General features: G+C 42.6%; 1 protein-coding gene across 1 annotated transcript in view; it reads right to left on the bottom strand.

Annotated features, from left to right (window-relative positions):
* LOC138652169 (uncharacterized) overlaps positions 1–19,360 on the bottom strand; it is a 104,260-nt gene that overhangs the window by 51,365 nt on the left and 33,535 nt on the right. Inside the window, exons 7-11 of the mRNA XM_069742937.1 lie at positions 17,468–17,722; positions 16,968–17,058; positions 15,757–15,787; positions 4,241–4,303; positions 4,054–4,121 (exon numbers count right to left, since the gene is read on the bottom strand). Coding sequence (XP_069599038.1) covers positions 4,054–4,121; positions 4,241–4,303; positions 15,757–15,787; positions 16,968–17,058; positions 17,468–17,722 — 508 coding nt within the window. The remainder of the gene's footprint in view (positions 1–4,053; positions 4,122–4,240; positions 4,304–15,756; positions 15,788–16,967; positions 17,059–17,467; positions 17,723–19,360) is intronic.

The raw sequence follows: 19,360 nt of genomic DNA, 5'->3' as shown, positions 1-19,360 counted from the left end.
GAGCGCATAAAAATGGCCAATTTTATGTGTACCTGGTAGCCATATTAGGGCATCTCTCTTATACCAGGTCCTACGCTTGCCTTACCTCGCTGAGAATAAACGTCTCCATTTGAATAAGATGGTGGAGATATATTGACAATATTTTTTTATATGGCATGGTAATCTTGATGACCTTTTTGCTTTGCCGTATGAGATTAACCATGTGTTTCCTGATTTGCAATTTACACTCACTAATTCCACAGCTGAGCAACAGTTCCTTGATAGCCTTGTTTATAAAGAGAATGGTAAACTAAGGACAGATTTGTTCATTAAATGTTTAGATAGAAAATGTCTTTTGCGTTTTTATAGTAATCATCCAGAAATAATGGTCAGCTCATTACCGTGGAGCCAATTGATTAGGGTTAGGTGGATAGTTTTGAGTGAGGAGAGAGTTAATAAGAGATTTGAAAGATGCGTAAGGACTTGGACTGTATATCTGTTTCTGTTTGCTGTTTGCCCTCAGTTCAGTTACTTTTGCCTTTACCTAAGATGGAGTCATTGGCCTCACGGGGGCCATCTTGTCCCCTGTCAGATTTTCCTTGTTCCTGTCTGTGGTGTATTTAAGGGAGCTCTGTATATATACTCATTGCTTGAGTATCTTGTTCCTGACTTGTGATCAAGCTGGAAGAACTGCTATTTTGCTGGTTTCTTTGTTACTTTGGGATACTCCGTCTGTCTCCGGTTCTACATCTCATCATTGCAAAGACTTGTTTCCCTGGATCTGCTCTGCACTCGCCTCTGCCGCTGAACTGCTCCCTGCTAGGAGGCCTGGTCTGGTCTCCAGGTCTCTGGACTTGACATACTTGGACTTCCATGGTCTGTACACGTGCTTAATGCCTATCCAGCTCTGTCTGCTACTAACCTGCTGTGGCATAGCTGTGCACCTGCATATCATTATAAATATTCTTGAACTCTTAACCTATTGTCTCTCGGCCTCTTTTCTGACCCATGTTACTGATCTCCACTGCACTTAGCACTAAGTTTATTACAAGATGTGCTTTAAATTTATATCTCGGGAATACCTAAGCAATGAAGTTTGTTGAGTTAAACAGAAGGCACTGAGGCTTCATCATGAGGACCTCTTGGGGGGCACATGCCCTAATTAATCTTTCAAAAGAAATCCATTTGTTATCACTTTTTTCTCCTGCTAGTCCATGGATATCAGACATCATAAACAGTCATTGGCCCCTATTACGTAGGGATATCTCCTTGATTGCTGGCTTCAAATATTGGCCTCTTCTCTCTTACAGACGAGGCAGAAATTTTAAAGGCAAATTGGTTTAAGCAAATTTTGGCCCCATTAAATTGTCATTACAAATTACATTGAGCACTCCCAGGATCGGAAATTTTCCTTGCTTGGATTGTACTTTTTGTGGCAACGTGGTTAATGGAGACTCCTTCTGCAGTCCCCTACAGGAAATCGGTATTATCTAAGAGATAGATATAAATGTTGATGAAGTTTTGTGGTGTATGTGGTCTCTTGTCCATGTGGCCTGTTATTAGTGGAGGAGACCACTTTGGCAATACGAGCTCATATTTCCAAACACAAAAGTAAAATTAGGACAGATCTCACTAAATTATTTGTTCCTAAACATTTTCTGGAGAACAGACATTCAGTGAATCAACTGAGATTTAGAGTAATTGATAATGTCCCTGTCACAATATTGTATGAAATGTTATGATTTTGTAGCTTGCCTGTTAGCCCAGTGGAGCTTTCTTCTCAATGCTCTACCCTCCCCCCAAGCCAGGAAGTCTGGTGGCAGTCCAAAGCACCCTCCAGTTGAAACTGGTCGGATAAGACATGCGGCTCTTTTGTTCTGTTATAGTAAGCTATTGGGCCACCGATTGGGGCTAGAAAAATAACAAGGATATATTGTGAATCTCCATCGACGGATTTATCCGCCACTGTAAGCACTAGCCTCTAATTCCACCAGGTAAAAAAGTACAGATTTCTCTGGAACTACATGTCCCAACCAGCCCAAATTTGGTTTCCTTAGAAAGCCAATTTTAAAATAAGCTGAATGAGGGGTGTGCTGGGATTCTGGCATGTTTTGGAGCGGAGATACGAGCATTATAAAACTTTGTGTTAAATTTGGTATGTTTGGAGGAGATGGGAGGGTCCGAGGAAACCAACCCCTTTTGTGAGGTCACAAGGCTGAAGTATATAAGCCCTACACTTAACCCAGCCTGCAGTCTGAGTTTTTTTTGCCTGAGGACTTGAGCCATACTATGCATTGGGACATTTGGGGGTCTGCCTGCAGCACGGGGTTACCTGATATGAACTGAGAACATGTGAGTTTTACCATTCTTCTTTATTCCCTTTTATTTTATAATTACCTTGTAAATATTTCAATTGTCTCATATTGTAACATCTTTATATGCCTTTTTATAAACACTGCCTTCTTTCGGAGTAAAATATATAAATTACTAGTTTTCGTTCTTCCTGCTCTAAGATGTACCCTAAGTCTTCTGAAGGGACTTACGCTACTGTTTTGGGTTAGCTTCGGACCCATTTAATCGAAGCTGGTGGCAGCATACCTTTGTACTGGGTAGTTGGGAGTTATTGTAGCGACTGCGGCGTTGATAATTATTGTTCCTGCCTGATGTCAGTAAGGGGTTAAGATCGGGGGAGCCTTCTCTTGCGTGTTCTAGACCCGTCACAAGGTCACAGTGTAGCGTGCACAGAGGAGGGAGGAGGCGGGAACAAGCAGGGGACTGTGCCACGTGCCAGGGCACTGAGTAAGCCATCGTTCTTGCATGGAGGGAAAAGGGGACACCATGCAGGTGCTACGAGCATAGCGATACAGTCAAAAGCTTGAGACAAAATGGAGAAATATGAAGAGGAGACTAAAAAATAATGACCCGTATGAAAGAAATTAGACAACGCATAAGAGCAGCGCAGAGTCCTAATGTAAGAGAAATTACACTTTGCATTATTTTTGATGTGTACAGGACGTTGCCTTTATGTATCTGCTCCACTCGGAGTTGAGTCACAATCTGATTCGTTGCTCTGCTATTTATTTGTTCATACTGCCACATGACTGCTCTAAACAAAGTTTGTGAAATATGGAAAATTTGGATAAATTTAACACCAGTACATTGAATCCTGTTAGCTTGTTGTTATTTTAGCTCCTCCGTGGTGCGGTAAGTAAAATAATAAGACTTCCGTTGAGGTTTCCATCAACCAATTTGTAGACAGTTTTTATTGCTAATCGGAGAGATGAACGAATCTTCCAAAATTTGATTCAAGCTGATTCTCTTGAATTCGAAGGCTGGAAAAACAGAATTGCATAGAGGCAGAGAAGACCAGGTCAAGAAAAGTGACTACAATATTTTGTTTTACATTTTATTTTAACCTTTTCCAGCCCAAAGAAATCTAGCAATATGGACACGATTAGCCACTCTTTTGCTAGCTTCGAGCAAACAGAGTCCCCCCCCAAAAAAAATTTGATTCTGCAAGAATCAAACTTTTGCGGGACATTCATAGCTACATCAAATTGATTCGCTCACTTCTAGTGATTAGAGAAGGACACCAATGTCCAATAAGTGGAGGTCTGACCACTACAAACCTTGCCAGTCAATAATTGGCATTATGGGGTTCTTCTAAACCAGACATTCCCATTGACGTAACTTGTTCTAATATATTAACGTCTGTGCCTCAGTTCACATTGAGCATGAAGATAGGTCCAGTAACTACACTACTACTTGAGTTTTGAGTTTGGCTTTGGGAACCACCTTTCCGCTTCATTGCCTATAGCTTTCATTTGACTAATTCTCCTAAGTTAGAGGGACTCTTTTGCATTTTGAGTCATCCTTCCTTTTCAAGAAAGTAGAGCAATTTTACACATTTCATGTTTTATAACAGCCCTTAAGAAAATAATTTAAGAAAATAAGACATTCAACAGAGGTCATCCCATCCAGTCAATGCAAATATTTTTTTTCCATACAAAAGTAAATCAATAAATCCAATGTATCAATTAGATGATTTTATTATCATTTTCTTAAAAATGTTGCTAGATGACATTTTCATAAACATGAGCAACACCAGCATCTGATCCTTCATTATCGGTGTGTGCATGAAACTGTAAAATGAAACAGAAATTCATATAAATATGCAAAAAAAATAATAAAAAAAGATGCAAATAAAATGAAGTATAATCACCAGAAAAATAATAGTTACCAAGAACACATTCATGGTTACCTTTAATTGATTGTATGTTTCTGTAATCTCCGATATCTTTAGATCTGTATATGTGTCTTCAGTCTGCAGGAATAAAAATTAGTTGCACTCAAAAGACATTGAAAGAACAATGAGATAACTTTGAAGAATATAGATTGTTTATCGAATTTAGGTTACAAGTATGAACCTGAAAATGGCCTACCATTTTCTGAGAACAATTTTGGATGTCACTCCCATCCCTCCTGGTGAAGAAGGGTATGACAATGGAAGGGATGATGCCCTGCAGGTTTTAGAATGGCAGTGCACCAATGTTTTGAATAAACAGAGAATTTTGGAGTCTTAAAGGTCTTGCTAGTTGGTGAAGCCATCCAAAGGCGTCCTACCAAGACTACATGGTTGACTTAAAAAATAGTTTTGGATCCAGAGAGGATGCCACCGACCTCCTATATAATCTCTCCTACACCTACCAGGACTCTAGTGAAATGCTGTCTGATAACTTGATCAACAGGATAAGCTAAAGCACAGAATAGTATCTGAGGGCAGACATAGCCCTGGACAAGTTGACCAGTGTCATCTGGAACAATAGCTTCATGGAGCTCTGACTTTCAAAGCCATTTAACAGTGACAGAGGGGCAGATCTACTGTTCCTTCCATCAGTTGTGTAAGTAGGTGTGACAGATGGAAGCTATTCTAGCACCCAGAGAGCAGATAATCAAGCAACTAGCTGCTGTTGCCTTAAATCCCAAGCTCAGTCATTAGGAGGAACAGTTCTTGAAGATCATTGAGAAGTAAAGGGAACAACTTGCCCAAATTCTAAACACCCACGCTAGGGAAATGGAGCGGCTAAAACTAACAGTTCAGTCAGCCAATGAAAGACAGCAACAGTCATTGAGGTAGATGAGTGATGGTCAGCTTTGCTTGTGGGAAACCTAATCACATGTCTTATGAGTGCTCTACACAACTTGGTTTAAAATAGTCTCCATCTTTCGCCACGAGATGTCGTATGGATATGAATAGTTCTGTATTGGGCTCCTTTCCAAATCGGAGGTCCCTAGCTCTAAAATTAACGTTGTGTTTCACTGAAACCAAGATAATATCGTTCCATCAGTAGACAATGCTTAATTTTTGGTAGTTTCAGAGGATGCCTCTGCACATTTGTCCTACCCATTGGCTAAGGGGAATACTTTCTCTCTCCCACCATTGATGCAAAGCCAGGTTCAGAAGTCTCAACAGGAAGATCTTTCTGCTGGAGTAGTTCAATGTTTTTTTAAATGGGCTAGAGGCTTAAGGGGAACACCTTGAAGACAGCAGAGGCTAGTTTGCTTACTCACCTGTAGAGTCCCTATTTGTGAGAAATTGATTACAAAGTTGAGAGGTCAAGCGTCAAAATGGGGACATTCACAGACAGTTGGTGCCTCTGCTCTGTTTTGGAAGATGGTCACCAGGGTGCTTCATGATTACCATAGGCAGTTGGGTGTTAAGAGGACCATTAACGTTACAGATGATCTATTCTACCGGCCAAGTATGAGTCCATAAATTTAGGACTATTGTAACTACTACATACGGTGTGTCCCCAAGTAGACTCACCATTGGAGTAGACTTCGAGAATAAGTTGTGAAGTCCAAGAATGGGAGGAGGACCACCAAAACCTATCTTCATCAATTGGTACTGTCTGTAGGATCGAACATCGGTTAACATCAGCCCCATTGCCCATGCTCCCAGTTGGGGAGAGTTCAGGTGACACAGAATTACCAAGTGAAGGCGTGATTATCATAGGACCTGAGCCTGCAAGTCAAGAGCTAGGGTTTGATCAGGGAATTCCTGTAATACAAACTTGGCCCAAATGCGACACTCAGTCTCCCATAATTTTAAACTATGACTAAAAAGGGCATATTACTGAGATTTCCAGAGTAGTACACCCCAATTATAAATATATGTGGCCGTATTTACCCTCTATATTAATATGTCATTGTAGTGATATGCATGCAACTGGTTGTGGTGTTAGTCAGAATGCTTTACCACAAGTTTGTATTTAAGGTGGTAAGTCATCATTTTGAGCTTCTAAGCCTACAGCAACTCACCAGGGAGAGAATTTAACCCGTTAACGACCGCCGATAAGCCTTTTAAAGGCGACAGTTAAGGGAATATATTCCCCAGCGGCACTTTTTAATGGCACTGAGAAACAAGGTAATTGCGCCCCCTAAAGTTAGAAATTCTCCGGGGTCTCAGCTACCTGGGGTAGCTGATACCCCAGAGAACATGATTCAGGATGGTTTTTACGACCCCAGAGTTGAGATTATTATTATTATTTATTTATATAGCACCATTAATTCCATGGTGCTGTACATGTGAAAAGGGGTTACATACCGGGTTATAGATATCGTTAACAGTAAATAAATTTACAGTGACAGACTGGTACAGAGGGGAGAGGACCCTGTCCTTGCGGACTTACATTCTTCAGGATAGTGGGGAGGGGACAGGAGGTTGGTGTGCTGCAGCACTGGTGGTGGTGATGCGGCAGCTCGGGTGGTCATGGCAGCAGCTCGGGTGGTCGTGGCAGCAGCTCGGGTGGTCGTGGCAGCAGCTCGGGTGGTCGGTGATGTGGCAGCAGCTTGGGTGGTCGGTGACGTGGCGGCAGCTCGGGCGGTCGGTGAGGCAGCAGAATGGTTATTGCAGGCTGTAGGCTTTCCTGAAGAGATGGGTTTTCAGGTTCCGTCTGAAGGATCCAAGGGTGGTGGATAATCGGACATGTTGAGGCATGGAATTCCAGAGGATGGGGGATATTCGGGAGAAGTCTTGGAGGCAGTTGTGTGAGGAACGAATGAGTGTGGAGGAGAGTAGGAGGTCTTGGGAGGATTGCAGATTATGTGAGGGAAGATATTGGGAGATTATTTCAGAGATATAGGGAGGGGACAGGTTGTGGATGGCTTTGTAGATCAGTGTTAGTAGTTTGAACTGGATTCATTGGGGAATTGGGAGCCAGTGGAGGGATTTGCAGAGTGGAGAAGCAGGGGAGTAGTGAGGAGAGAGGTGGATTAGCCGAGCAGCAGAGTTGAGGACAGACTGGAGTGGTGCAAGAGAGTTAGCGGGGAGGCCACAGAGGAGGGTGTTGCAGTAATCATGGCAGGAGATGATGAGGGCATGCACAAGAGTTTTAGTAGATTGCAGGCTGAGGAAGGGATGGATTCTGGCAATATTTTTGAGTTGGAGGCGACAGGAGGTGGCAAGAGTTTGAACGTGCGGTTTGAAGGACAGGGCAGAGTCGAGAGTTACCCCGAGGCAGCGGATTTCAGGTGTGGGAGAGAGCGTGATGCCGTTTACTATAATAGATAGTTCAGGTAGGGGGGATATGCGAGATTGGGGAAAGATGATGAGTTCGGTTTTGTCTACATTGAGTTTTAGGAAGTGAGAGTTGAAGAAGGAGGATATGGCTGACAGACACTTCGGGATTCTGGACAGAAGAGAGGCGACATCTGAGCCAGAGAGGTAGATCTGAGTGTCATCCGCATATAGGAGATCACCGTTATTCATGGAATAATGGAGACCGCAAAAAAAAGTCAAATTTCCCATTTAATTTCTCTCTCCTCCGATATGATCTAGCACATCAGAGGAGAGAGAAATGGGGTCACTCAAGACCCCTGATACCTATGGTGTCCCTGGACCCTCCTGCATCCTCTGGTCTTGTCCCCCAGCCATCAGTGTCTTCTTCTGGGAAGAAAATGGCGGGCACATGCGCAGTGCACTCGCCGAGATCTGCCAGCCGTTAGCCAGCAACAATAGGAAATTTTTCCTACTTGTTCATTTTGATCACTGTGATAGTCCCTATCACAGTGATCAAAATAAAAAAATAGTAAATCAAACCTGCTTTTATCACCCCCTTTGGTAAAAATAATAAAATCATTTTTTTTTCAATTTTTCCATTAGGGTTAGAGTTAGGGCTATGGTAGGGTTATGGTTGTGGTTATAGGTAGGGTTACAGCTAGGGTTGGGCTAGGGTTAAGCTTATTGTTTGGGTTGCAAAAAAGAAAAAAAAGAGCATGAACCGCACATCCCAAAATCATACGTTGGTCTAAAGCCGCTAGGCAAAAATTTATATACTGAATATGAGGTTTTCAGTTTAACATTCTGATCAGACTGTATGAAGCCCACTGTCACTTCAAACCTCGTAGTGGGTCCTACCGCCCTAACGGAGCAGAGCCGTGTGGCGCCCACCGCCACAGCGGCAATGCACCAGCAGGGCAGACGGCCTGTTGCCCCACAGCACCCATGCTGCAAGGCTGAGTCCCCATGACTCCAGACCGTGCCACCCCACCAGCACAAAGCCACAGCAACAATGGCCGCCACACAGCACCAACACCAAAATGAAAGGAGCACTTAAACTCACCTTCCTCCAGCTCTTCAGTGAGAGCCAAAATGGGCTAGACCCCTTACTTTGCAGTCTCCTGCTAATTAAAATCACCTGTGCCAAATGGGAGGAGTGCTGGTCCAAGAAGACGATTAGAACATGCTTTGCAAAAAAGAAAAAAAAGAGCGGTTGTCGCCACACGGCTCCGCTCCGTTAGGGCGGTAGGACCCACTATGAGGTTTGCCATGATGTGGGCTTCATACAGTCTGATCAGAATGTTAAACTGAAAACCTCATGTTCAGTATATAAATTTTTGCCTAGCGGCTTTAGATCAACGTATGATTTTGGGATGTGCGGTTCATGCTCTTTTTTTTCTTTTTGTACAAAGCATGTTCTAGTCTTCTTCTTGGACCAGCACTCCTCCCATTTGACACAGGTGATTTTAATTAGCAGGAGACTGCAAAGTAAGGGGTCTAGCCCATTTTGGCTCTCACTGAAGAGCTGGAGGAAGGTGGGTTTCAATGCTCCTTTCATTTTGGTGCTGGTGCTGTGTGGCGGCCATTGTTGCTGTGGCTTTGTGCTGGTGGGGCGGCGTGGTCAGGAGTCATGGTGGCTCAGTCTCGAAGCATGGGTGCTGTGAGGCAACAGGCCATCCGCCCTGCTGGTGCATGGCCGCTGTGGCAGTGGGCGCCGCACAGCTCCACTCCGTTAGGGCGGTAGGACCCACTGTGAGGTTTGCCGTGAAGTGGCAGTGGGCTTCATACAGTCTGATCAGAATGTTAAACTGAAAACCTCATGTTCAGTATATATATTTTTGCCTAGCAGCTTTTTTCAATGTATGATTTTGGGATGTGCGGTTCATGCTCTTTTTTTTTCTTATTGATTGGGTTATAGCTAGGGTTAGGGTTGGGCTACAGTTAGGGTTGGGGCTAGGGTTAAGGCTGGGGTTAGAGCTAGGGTTAGGGTTGGGCTACAGTTAGGGTTGGGGCTAGGGTTAAGGCTGGGGTGAGAGCTAGGGTTAGGGTTGGGCTACGGTTAGGGTTGGGGCTAGGGTTGTGGTTAGAGTTGTGTTGCGGTTAGGGTTCTGGTTAGGGTTATGGTTGTGGTTATGGTTGGAATTATGGTCAGGGTTCGGATTAGGGTTAGGGGTGTGTTAGGGGTAGGGTTGTGGTTAGGGGTGTGTTGGGGTCTCCAAATGTGACATGCGTCCACCATTGATTCCAGCCAATTTTGCATTCAAAAAGTCAAACGGTGCTCCCATCCCTTCTGAGCCCTGCCATGTGCCCAAACAGTGACTTTCCCCACACACGGGGTATTGACATACTCAGGAGAAATTTCACAACAAATTTTGTGGTCGTTTTTCTCTTGATACCTCTGAAAATAAAAAAAAGTGGTTCCAAAGTAATTTTTTTGTGAAAAAAGTAAAATGTTCATTTTTTTCCTTCTACATTGCTTTAGTTCTCACAAAGCACCTGAAGGGTAAATAAACTTCTTGAATGTGGATTTGGGCACCTTGAGGGGTGCCGTTTTTAGCATGGGGCCACTTTTGGGTATTTTCTGTTATATTGATCCCCCAAACTCACTTCAATTGTGAGGTGGTCCCTAAAAAAATTGGTTTTGAAAATGTTGTTGGAAAAATGATAAATCGCTGTTCAGATTTTAACCTTTAAGACGTCCTGACAAAAAAATTATGTTTCCAAAATTGTACTGATGCAAAGTAGACATGTGGGAAATGTTATTTATTAACTATTTTGTGACACCACTCTCTGATAAAAGGGCACAAAAATTAAAAGTTTGAAAATGTCCTTTTTTTAAGAAAATAAACGCAAGATATATTGAAGAAATTTTACCACTAACATGAAGTACAATATGTCATGAAAAAACAGTCTCAGAAACAGTGGGATACGTTGAAGTATTCCAGAGCTATAACTTCATAAAGTGACACTGGTCAGCATTGTAAAAATTGGCTTGGTCATTAAGTACCAAAATGGCTCTGTCACTAAGGGGTTAATGAGAGCTTTGCATGCAGAAATTATTGCTGCTGGGATTACACAGATATTTACAGAAGCAGACATTAGTATTTGTTTTGCCGCACTGCCCGGAACTACAACTCCCATGAGACTCTGCCCCTTTTATTTTTTTAAAGTATGACACTGAGTCACTTCTCATGGACAAGCCACTAGGCAGGATAGTCAAGGAGTCTATGGTCAAAAGCCAGGAGGGTACGCTGTAATCGGATTCAAGACACAAAGGCATAGTCAGATAATAGTCTGAGGTCAAAATACCAGGAAGCTAGCGCATCATAACAAATGGGTTGAAAGGATGGATGGTGGAATCGTGACAGTACCTCCAGGCTTCCCAAGAATTTTTAGTTCGAAGGCCTTGACTAACCGCTCAGCCTTCACATCTCGAGTTGGGACTTGGGTTCTCTCCTCTGGTCCATATCTCCTTCAGTGGATGAAATTTTGTACGTTAAGAGAATCAACCTTCTGAACCTTAAACTCCAAGCCACAGTTGACAGTAACTGGAGGAGGCGGGGATGAAGGAGATACTGCCAAAGAGGCAAACCCATGAATATGGATTTATGGAACACGTTAGGGATATGAAGGGATGGAGAAAGCTTTAGTCTGAATGCCACCGGATTGACCACCTCCAGGATCTCATATGGACCAGTAAACTATGTACCAACCTCACCGACGGCACTTTAAGTTTATTGTTCCTAAATGACAACCAAACCTTTTCCCCAATCTAAACCCCTTGCCGACATCGGACATAATAGTACGCCGATCTCGGAGTCCCTCCCTTTGATGTGGGTTCCGGAGCTGAGCCCACATCTTTCCCAACTTCTGTCAGCTGTTTTGAACATGTGATCCACCCGTGGCTGTTAACCCATTAAATGCCGCTGTCAAACTCTGACAGAGACATTTAACTCACGTTTCCGGCAAGCGGGCCGGAAATTCCGCCCATCGGTGACCCCGTCACATGATTGCAAGTCACTGATGGGTTGGCATGACAACCAGAGGTCTCCAGCAGACCTCTATGGTTGTCACTGCCGGATTGCTCATATCAAGTGAGCAATTCTGCTACAGACAGGCGATCTGATCATCACCTATATGTAGCAGAGCCGATCAGATTATGGCAGCTTCTACTCTCCCATGTAGACTATTGAAGCATGCTAAAAGTAAAAAAAATAATGCTTTAAAAATATTTAAAAAATTTAAAAATATAAAAGTTCAAATCACCCCCCTTTCATCCTATTCAGTATAAAACAATAAAAAAAATCAAACATACACATATTTGGTACAAAATCAATGTCACCAAGTTCGATTTTTTTCTCTTGCAAGAGATAAAAGGTGGAAAGATTTTTGTCATTGTCTAGAAATAAATCTGAAATTAATTTGATGCCTTTCTTATTCCAGTTTTTAAGATTTAAATGGGATATGATTACATGTAAAATCTTGATTGATACTTCAGTTTTTAATCCTACCGTAGTAAATTTCAATGACTTACACGGGGATTTCGAAGCGTAAATATTTGTTGACTTTGTCGGAGATCTTGGGGTGAGAAAATTATTGTCAAACAAGTGAGCAAAGATCAGGGTTTTTAGATATTCTTATTAAAATATGTTTCTAATAATTACCAACTGCTGTACAAATTATTAGCAGTTTAATCAGTGATGTTAAATAATGGGAAGAAATATTCAACACTCCCAGGTCCTATTTTGAAGTCTTTTCTTAGCGACAAGTGAATATTTACTTTTTCCAGTCAAATCTCGATAACTGAGCTTGAAACTTAGAGATCCATATGTGGCACCCCAGGGTCCGGTTGCCACGGTGACATTGCCTTCCTCTAAGGGGTGATGTCATGCCTGGAAGTGAGAAGGAAGGTCCCCATGCCAGGCAGCACAGTGTACATGTCAATTCCTGCTCCAGGCAAGAAAGGGGAGCTTCCTTATAAATTCTGTCCAGCAGGTGGGGTTAGTGAGACAGAAAGAAGTCAGCTCAGAGAGTAAACAGGGGAGTTGTTAGGAAAACAGGAGCCAGCTGGAGCTCTTGACAGGACAGTGAGAAAGGACCATTGGCAGTTGGTCTGTGGAGAGGGAAGGGACAGAAGCAGAGACAAGAGCTCAGGGGAATAAAAACTGGGTATAGCTGACCGGAGCGCAGATAAAAAGGGATGCCAGAGTCCTTGGCTGGGCGGGTGCTGTACACCCTGACAGCCAAATCTGGAGGGCAGGGGACTGCAAGTTCCTTGGTGACACCAAACACCTGAAGGCATGGTAGCAGACCAAGAGCCCGGGGCTGACAGTGAAAAGGACAGTGCCCATGAAATAGGCTCACGCTATCTGCCATACAGGGCCAGGGCCACTGAAATGGATCACAGCCCCGTGACCTCCCCCATAGAACTGTCCGGTCCGATTTTGGGTACCCCACGGCCCTGGTGGGCGTGTCACATACCTTACTAATTAGAAGATGATTCACTCTGAAGATGTACAGTAATTTGGGTAGTAAAAGCATTTTGTGACTTTTGTTTCTCTCCAATCATAAGAGTTCGTGCTTAGATATTTTCAATAAATCTTCTTGTTTAGTCTACAATGTCTAGGTTAACCTCTATCAATTGTTCGGATCTCTTGTAATTTCGATACCCAGATATGAGATAGTTTGCTCCTCCCATTTGTATTCAAACTCATCCTGAATAATTTATTTTAGCTCGTTGTCTCTGTTTAAGTCTAACATTTTGGATTTAGATAAATTTATCTTATAATATCAGTCTTTAGCTCAGTGTTCCCCAACTCCGGTCCTCGAGAGCCACCAACAGGTCATGTTTTCAGGATTTCCTTAGTATTGCACAAGTGATGGAATTATTGCCTGTGCAGATGATGCAATTATCACCTGTGCAATACTAAGGAAATCCTGAAAACATCACCTGTTGGTGGCTCTTGAGGACCGGAGTTGGGGAACACTGCTTTAGCGAATCCTTAGATTTCTTTAGAAATTTCTCTCAAGGATGATAGTGGATTTGTCAACAAAAGAATGCCATCGTTCGCAAAAAAAACTGATTTTATCATTTCTAATTTCAGTAGCCACCCTATTAATAATGCTATTATTTCTAACTCTTTCAGCAAATGGCTCCAGAATTAGAGCCAAAAGAATAGGGGATAAAGCATAGCCTTGTCTGATTCCATTAGAAATTTTAAAATTATCTGATGAGTGGTTGTTGGAAACCACTCTAGCAGATGGATTATTATAAAGTGCAAAGATTCATTTCAATATTGAGCTGTTAAAGCCAAATTTACTAACATTATTTTGTAAAAAAAACCAGTGGATTCTTTTGAACCTCCCTTCAAGATCCCCAAGTCTCCGCATGATGACCTCCACCCCAAGACATTTTGAACTAATACTAGAAAACTCACCAAAATGGTGATGAAAACCAAAATTTCAGACAAATTTGTGGTTCCAGTACACTGATTTACTAAACTGTTAAAGGCAAACTCAACGAGAGGTAAAAACGAAGACCATTCCTCCTGCCGAGCTGCCACAAAGCACCTTAAAATTTGTTCTAAAGATTGATTTGTCCTCTCAGTCTGATTGTTGGTTTCAGGGTGATAAGAAGAGTAAAATGACAAGTTAATCCTGAGTATACGACAAAAATCTCTTGAATTTAGACTCCCCTATCAGACGCAATGTTGAAAATGATCCCATGTAACCTTGCAATATGGTAATAAACCTAGACAGTGTCTCTGCATTAGGTAATCGTTAATGGACGGCCAACAGAAAAATCTAGCAATGGCTTTCCATGTAGCAGTAACCACAGGATGACTGTTACGGACCTGGTGGTTAGGAGCACCAGGAAAGACCTGATGGTTAAACTCACAGGACAAGCTCTGGGAAGTGGGAACTCTGCTGACCGCAATCCCTAATCCTATCACACACACTAGAAATAGCCGTGGAGTGTACCTAACAGGCCTAGACGCCTCGGCACAGCCTAAGAGCTAGCTACCCCTAGAGATAGAAAGAAAAGCCTACCTTGCCTCAGAGAAATACCCCAAAGGAAAAGGGAGCCCCCCACAAATAATGACTGTGAGTTAAGATGAAATACACAAACACAGGAATGAAAGAGGTTTCAGCAAAGGGAGGCCAGACTACCTAAACAGACAGAGGATAGAAAAGGTTACTTTGCGGTCAGCACAAAAACTACAAAAGACCACGCAGAGTGTGCAAAAAGACCCCCGCACCGACTAACGGTGCGGAGGTGCCACTCTGCCTCCCAGAGCTTCCAGCTAGCCAGACAGAATAATATTAGCAAGGTGGACAAGAAAACAAGAACAACAAAATAAACTAGCAGGGACTTAGCTTCTGCTGGCAAAGACGGTCACCAGAAAGATCCAAGAGCGAACTGAATCAGTACTGGAACATTGACAGGTTGCATGGAGTAACGATCTAGGTGGAGTTAAATAGAGCAGCAGCCTAAGAATAAACCAGATCACCTGTGAAAGGAATCTCAGAACCAGCAGCTCCACTCACAGCCACCAGAGGGAGTCCATTGACAGAACTCGCCGAAGTACCATTCATGACCACAGGAGGGAGTTCCAAAACAGAATTCACAACAGATGACCACTCAAGACAGAATCATGAAATTCCTGTAACACCCGCAATCTTAGGCATAAATAATTTGGACCCTCGAGTAGCGAAAGGAGCCAACGACTGGACTTTACGAATCTCCTCTTCCATCTCTTAAGTTACCATAGAAAGCAGTACCCTGAGGAATAATTGAGGATGGAGGTCCTGCATCAACGGTTCCTGTAAGTGCGTCACCATCTGTGGCAACAGAGCCCTAATGTCGGACTTTGCTGCTTTCACTATTGCAGCTATTTATGGTTTACATGTAGTTAGCCATATGGGACGACTCCAATAGTTGACCATTTTGTCTGAAAAATGTCATCTTAAAAATGTTTCACTTTTGTTACTTTGCCTATTTGATCCAATACGACTTTTCCTCTGCACCATGGCATGAAAGGGCCAACCACGTAATAGTTGGATGGGCTGAAAAAAAGCTAGAGCAGAGTTGCTCTTTCTTCACAACTTTTGACTTCTCCACAAGCGATGAACGCAGGGGACCCACTCTAACATTCACATGCCCCAACAAGTCAAATTTTAGTTGGCTGTCTTGATTATCTCAGCAGTTCACATACCTTGATGCTTCTTGAATTCTTCAGTATCTTTCTATAAAAACAGTTAACATGTGACAATTATTACTGCTGTTTAGAAGATAAAAAAGGGATTTTTTTTGCTGAAAGTTCAATTATAAAGTAGTTACAATTTCTAAAATCTTTTCTGGAGAGGATCCTGGCAGCAAGTGTTCAGTTTGCCTGCAGTGCCAGGGTAAACAAAGTATTACACTGTATGCATAAATAAATTATTGGGCTGTTTATGCAAGGTATGTAGATGCCGGAACCTCCAGAAAAAGTGACGCTCTTTGTAGCTGGTCTCCAACTCATAATACCCCAATAAGCCTCATATCGAAGCCCTTGCCTCCTCCTGCCGACTCAAACTCAAAAATATTCTCCAGATCCGTGCATTCCTTGACCATGAAACCTCAAAAACGCTAGTGCATGCCCTTATCATCTCCTGCCTCGATTACTGCAACCTCCTACTACCTACTACTACTACTACTACTCTCTGGCCTCTCCTCTAGGACTCTGGTACCACTGCAATCCATCCTACACTCTGCTGCCCAACTAATCCACCTTTCTCCCCGTTATTCCCCAGCCTCTCCTCTCTGCCAGGCCCTTCACTGGCTTCCTATTGTCCAGAGGCTCCAGTTCAAAACCCTAACTATGACATACAAAGCCATCCATAACCTGTCTTCTACATACATCTGTGGCATGGTCGCCCGGTACTTACCCACACGCAACCTCCGATCCTCTCATGATCTCCTTCTCTACTCCTCTCTCATCTCTTCCTCTCACAACTGCATCCAAGACTTCTCCCGTGCTTCCCCCATACTCTGGAACTCTCTACCCCAACACATCAGACTCTCGCCTACCACGGAAACCTTCAAAAGGAACCTGAAGACTCACCTCTTCCGACAAGCCTACAGCCTGCAGTGATCCTGAACCTACCGAACCACCGTACAACCAGCTCTACCCTTTCCTAGTGTATCCTCACCCATCCTCTGTAGACTGTGAGTCCTCGCGGCAGGGTCCTTTCTCCTTTTCTACTTGTGTGTGCCTTGTTTTGCTCATACTTATTGTGCTTGTCTATAACTGCCCCTTTCACATGTAAACCTATAAAAATGTATAATAATAATAATAATAACGGGTATGGAATTGAGTTTTAAGAACTGGACAATAGATAGAAAGGTTACTAGTGCACAATAATTTGGATTATTAATATACATTACCTGCAAAGAGTAAATGCAAGCAGCAATACAAGCAGCAGTAGGCAGATCAATCCAATTAGTTGTAGAATGAAAATTGCTTTAGATGCTTCATCTGCATGTGAATAGATACATATAAAACAGATAAAAATGTGAACTATACAACCAGAATCATACCCAAGTGCAGTAAACATGGGCTTGTATGTGTTTTGTATAAATGGTTCAACCTTACAGTTTGGATTGTGGGGGTGATTTGAACTTTTATTTATTTTTTTTCTATTTTTTAAAAACTTTTTTTCTATTTTTCACTTGCTTCAATAGTCTCCAACGATGTCTCCTATTGTCCGAACTGCCAATTATTCAGAAGAGCATCACCGCTCTGCAAATAAGGAGTCATGAAGCAGAGGAGCAGTGCACTCCTGAACACATAAAATTAGACAACTTCTTTGAGGATCAAAGTCCTCACATCCAAAACCGACTCTTTTACAATTTGATCGCATATAAGGCAAATATTTTCTACTTACTTCGATATATGATTTGAATGCTCCTATTTGTGACCCCATGTTCATTCATTGCAGAACACTGATATCTCCCGGCATCATTTTCCGTAATTCTGATGAGTTGAATAGTGACAGTCTGGTTACTTATGTTGCGATGAACCATCATGTCTTCTTTATACCAAGTGACGGAAGCATTCGGGTTACTGTCTACAATGCACCGAAGAGTTACAGAATCTCCGTCCTCCATAATCACAGCGGTTGTATCATTGATAACAACACCTGAGAAAGATATTAAATACATTTATCACAGACTGCACATGAGTCAACAGTGTGATGCAGCAGCAGCAGAAAAGGCAGACACAGTTTTAGTATGTATTAACAGAAGCATAGTGTCTAGATCACATGAAGTAATTATCCCCCTCTACTCCTCCTTGGTCAGGCCTCATCTGGAATACTGTGTCCAGTTCTTTGCTCCACATTTTAAAAAAGACAATGAAAAACAGGAGCAAGTTCAGAGAAGAGCAGAGCGACCAGGATGGTGAGCAAACTGCAAATTGTGTCCTTCAAGGAACTTTTAAAGGATCTGGGAATGTTTAGCTGCAAAACAGAAGGCTAAGAGGAGACTTAATAGCTGTCTGCAAATATCTGAAGGACTGACACAGTGTAGAAGGATCATCATTATTCTCATCTACACATGCAAACACGAGAAGCAATGGAATGAAACTGAAAGGGAGAAGATACAGATTAGATATTTAAAAAAAAATTGACAATGAGGGTGATCAATGAGTGGAACAGGCGGCCACGAGAGGTGGTGAGTTCTCCTTCAATGGAAGTCTTCAAACAGAGGCTGGATAGACATCTGTCTGAGACGGTTTAGTGACTCCTGCATTGAGCTGAGGATTGGACCTGATGACCCAGGAGGTCTCTTCACAACTCTAACATTTCTAAAACTAAGTCTGTTTTCTTCTAATGTTCATCTATCTATTATCTATCTATCTATCTATCTATTTTCTATCTATCTATCTATTAATATAAATCTGTGCATCCTTTCTTTCTCTGATGCCACGGTAAGCTGGTAGCTCATCTTGTTTTGACTCTTAGATGTTTTCGTTGTGAATGATGAGCTCAAGAGGTAAAGGCGGGAGAAGAAGTCTGTCATAAGTAGAGATGAGCGGCGCATGTGTTCGGAAAACATTCACCAATCTCAAATTCAGTATGAATGTACCACATTTGGATTTCGTGTTCAGTTTCCCTAGCATTTTTCCTCAAAGTCAGCAAAATTCGGTCACAGTTCGGTAAATGATCACGATTCCAATAATGCTTGTGTTTTGACTTTGTCTAGGATAGTGATGCTGTGTGATGAGCGAGGGGGTTGTGTTTTATGAGGGGAGGGTACAGGGAGAGGTCAGAGAAACGGCAGAGTGTAATCCACAACATCCTGACACAAGGTCTTCTGTAATTGGCTGCTGAAGTCACATGTCCCTGTCCATATAAAAGCGGACATCTTGTTTTGTTGGCACCATTTTCTCAGTGTCACAGTGCAGAGAGTGCTCCTGCGCTAGTGCTGCTGCTGAAAATGAACTTGTTAGCTAGCTAGGATCCGGTACTATGTGAAATCGATCTTCCAGCATCAAACCAGTATCACTCAACCACAACTCTGGCTCTGGCCAGCACTCGTCATGAGTCTATAGTTCACAGGAGCAGCAAGGGTTGCCTAACCTGGGCTTTGTTTCGGACGCAAAGGATAACCCAACTTAAATTATCTGCCAAATTTGTCAAAAAACCTCAGTAGAGGAAACAAATTGCAATAATTTGACAACTACATGTATGTACCGGCACATGTGCGGTCAACATGCATTAGTATGGGAATCTCACTGTGCTAAAATGCCAAATAATGGGCCTCGCCAACCACCAGCC

The sequence above is a fragment of the Ranitomeya imitator genome, chromosome 10, assembly GCF_032444005.1.
Source record: "Ranitomeya imitator isolate aRanImi1 chromosome 10, aRanImi1.pri, whole genome shotgun sequence".
NCBI lineage: Eukaryota > Metazoa > Chordata > Amphibia > Anura > Dendrobatidae > Ranitomeya > Ranitomeya imitator.
Note: the sequence above shows the minus strand (reverse complement) of the source record. Positions and strands in the feature narration are given on the sequence as shown.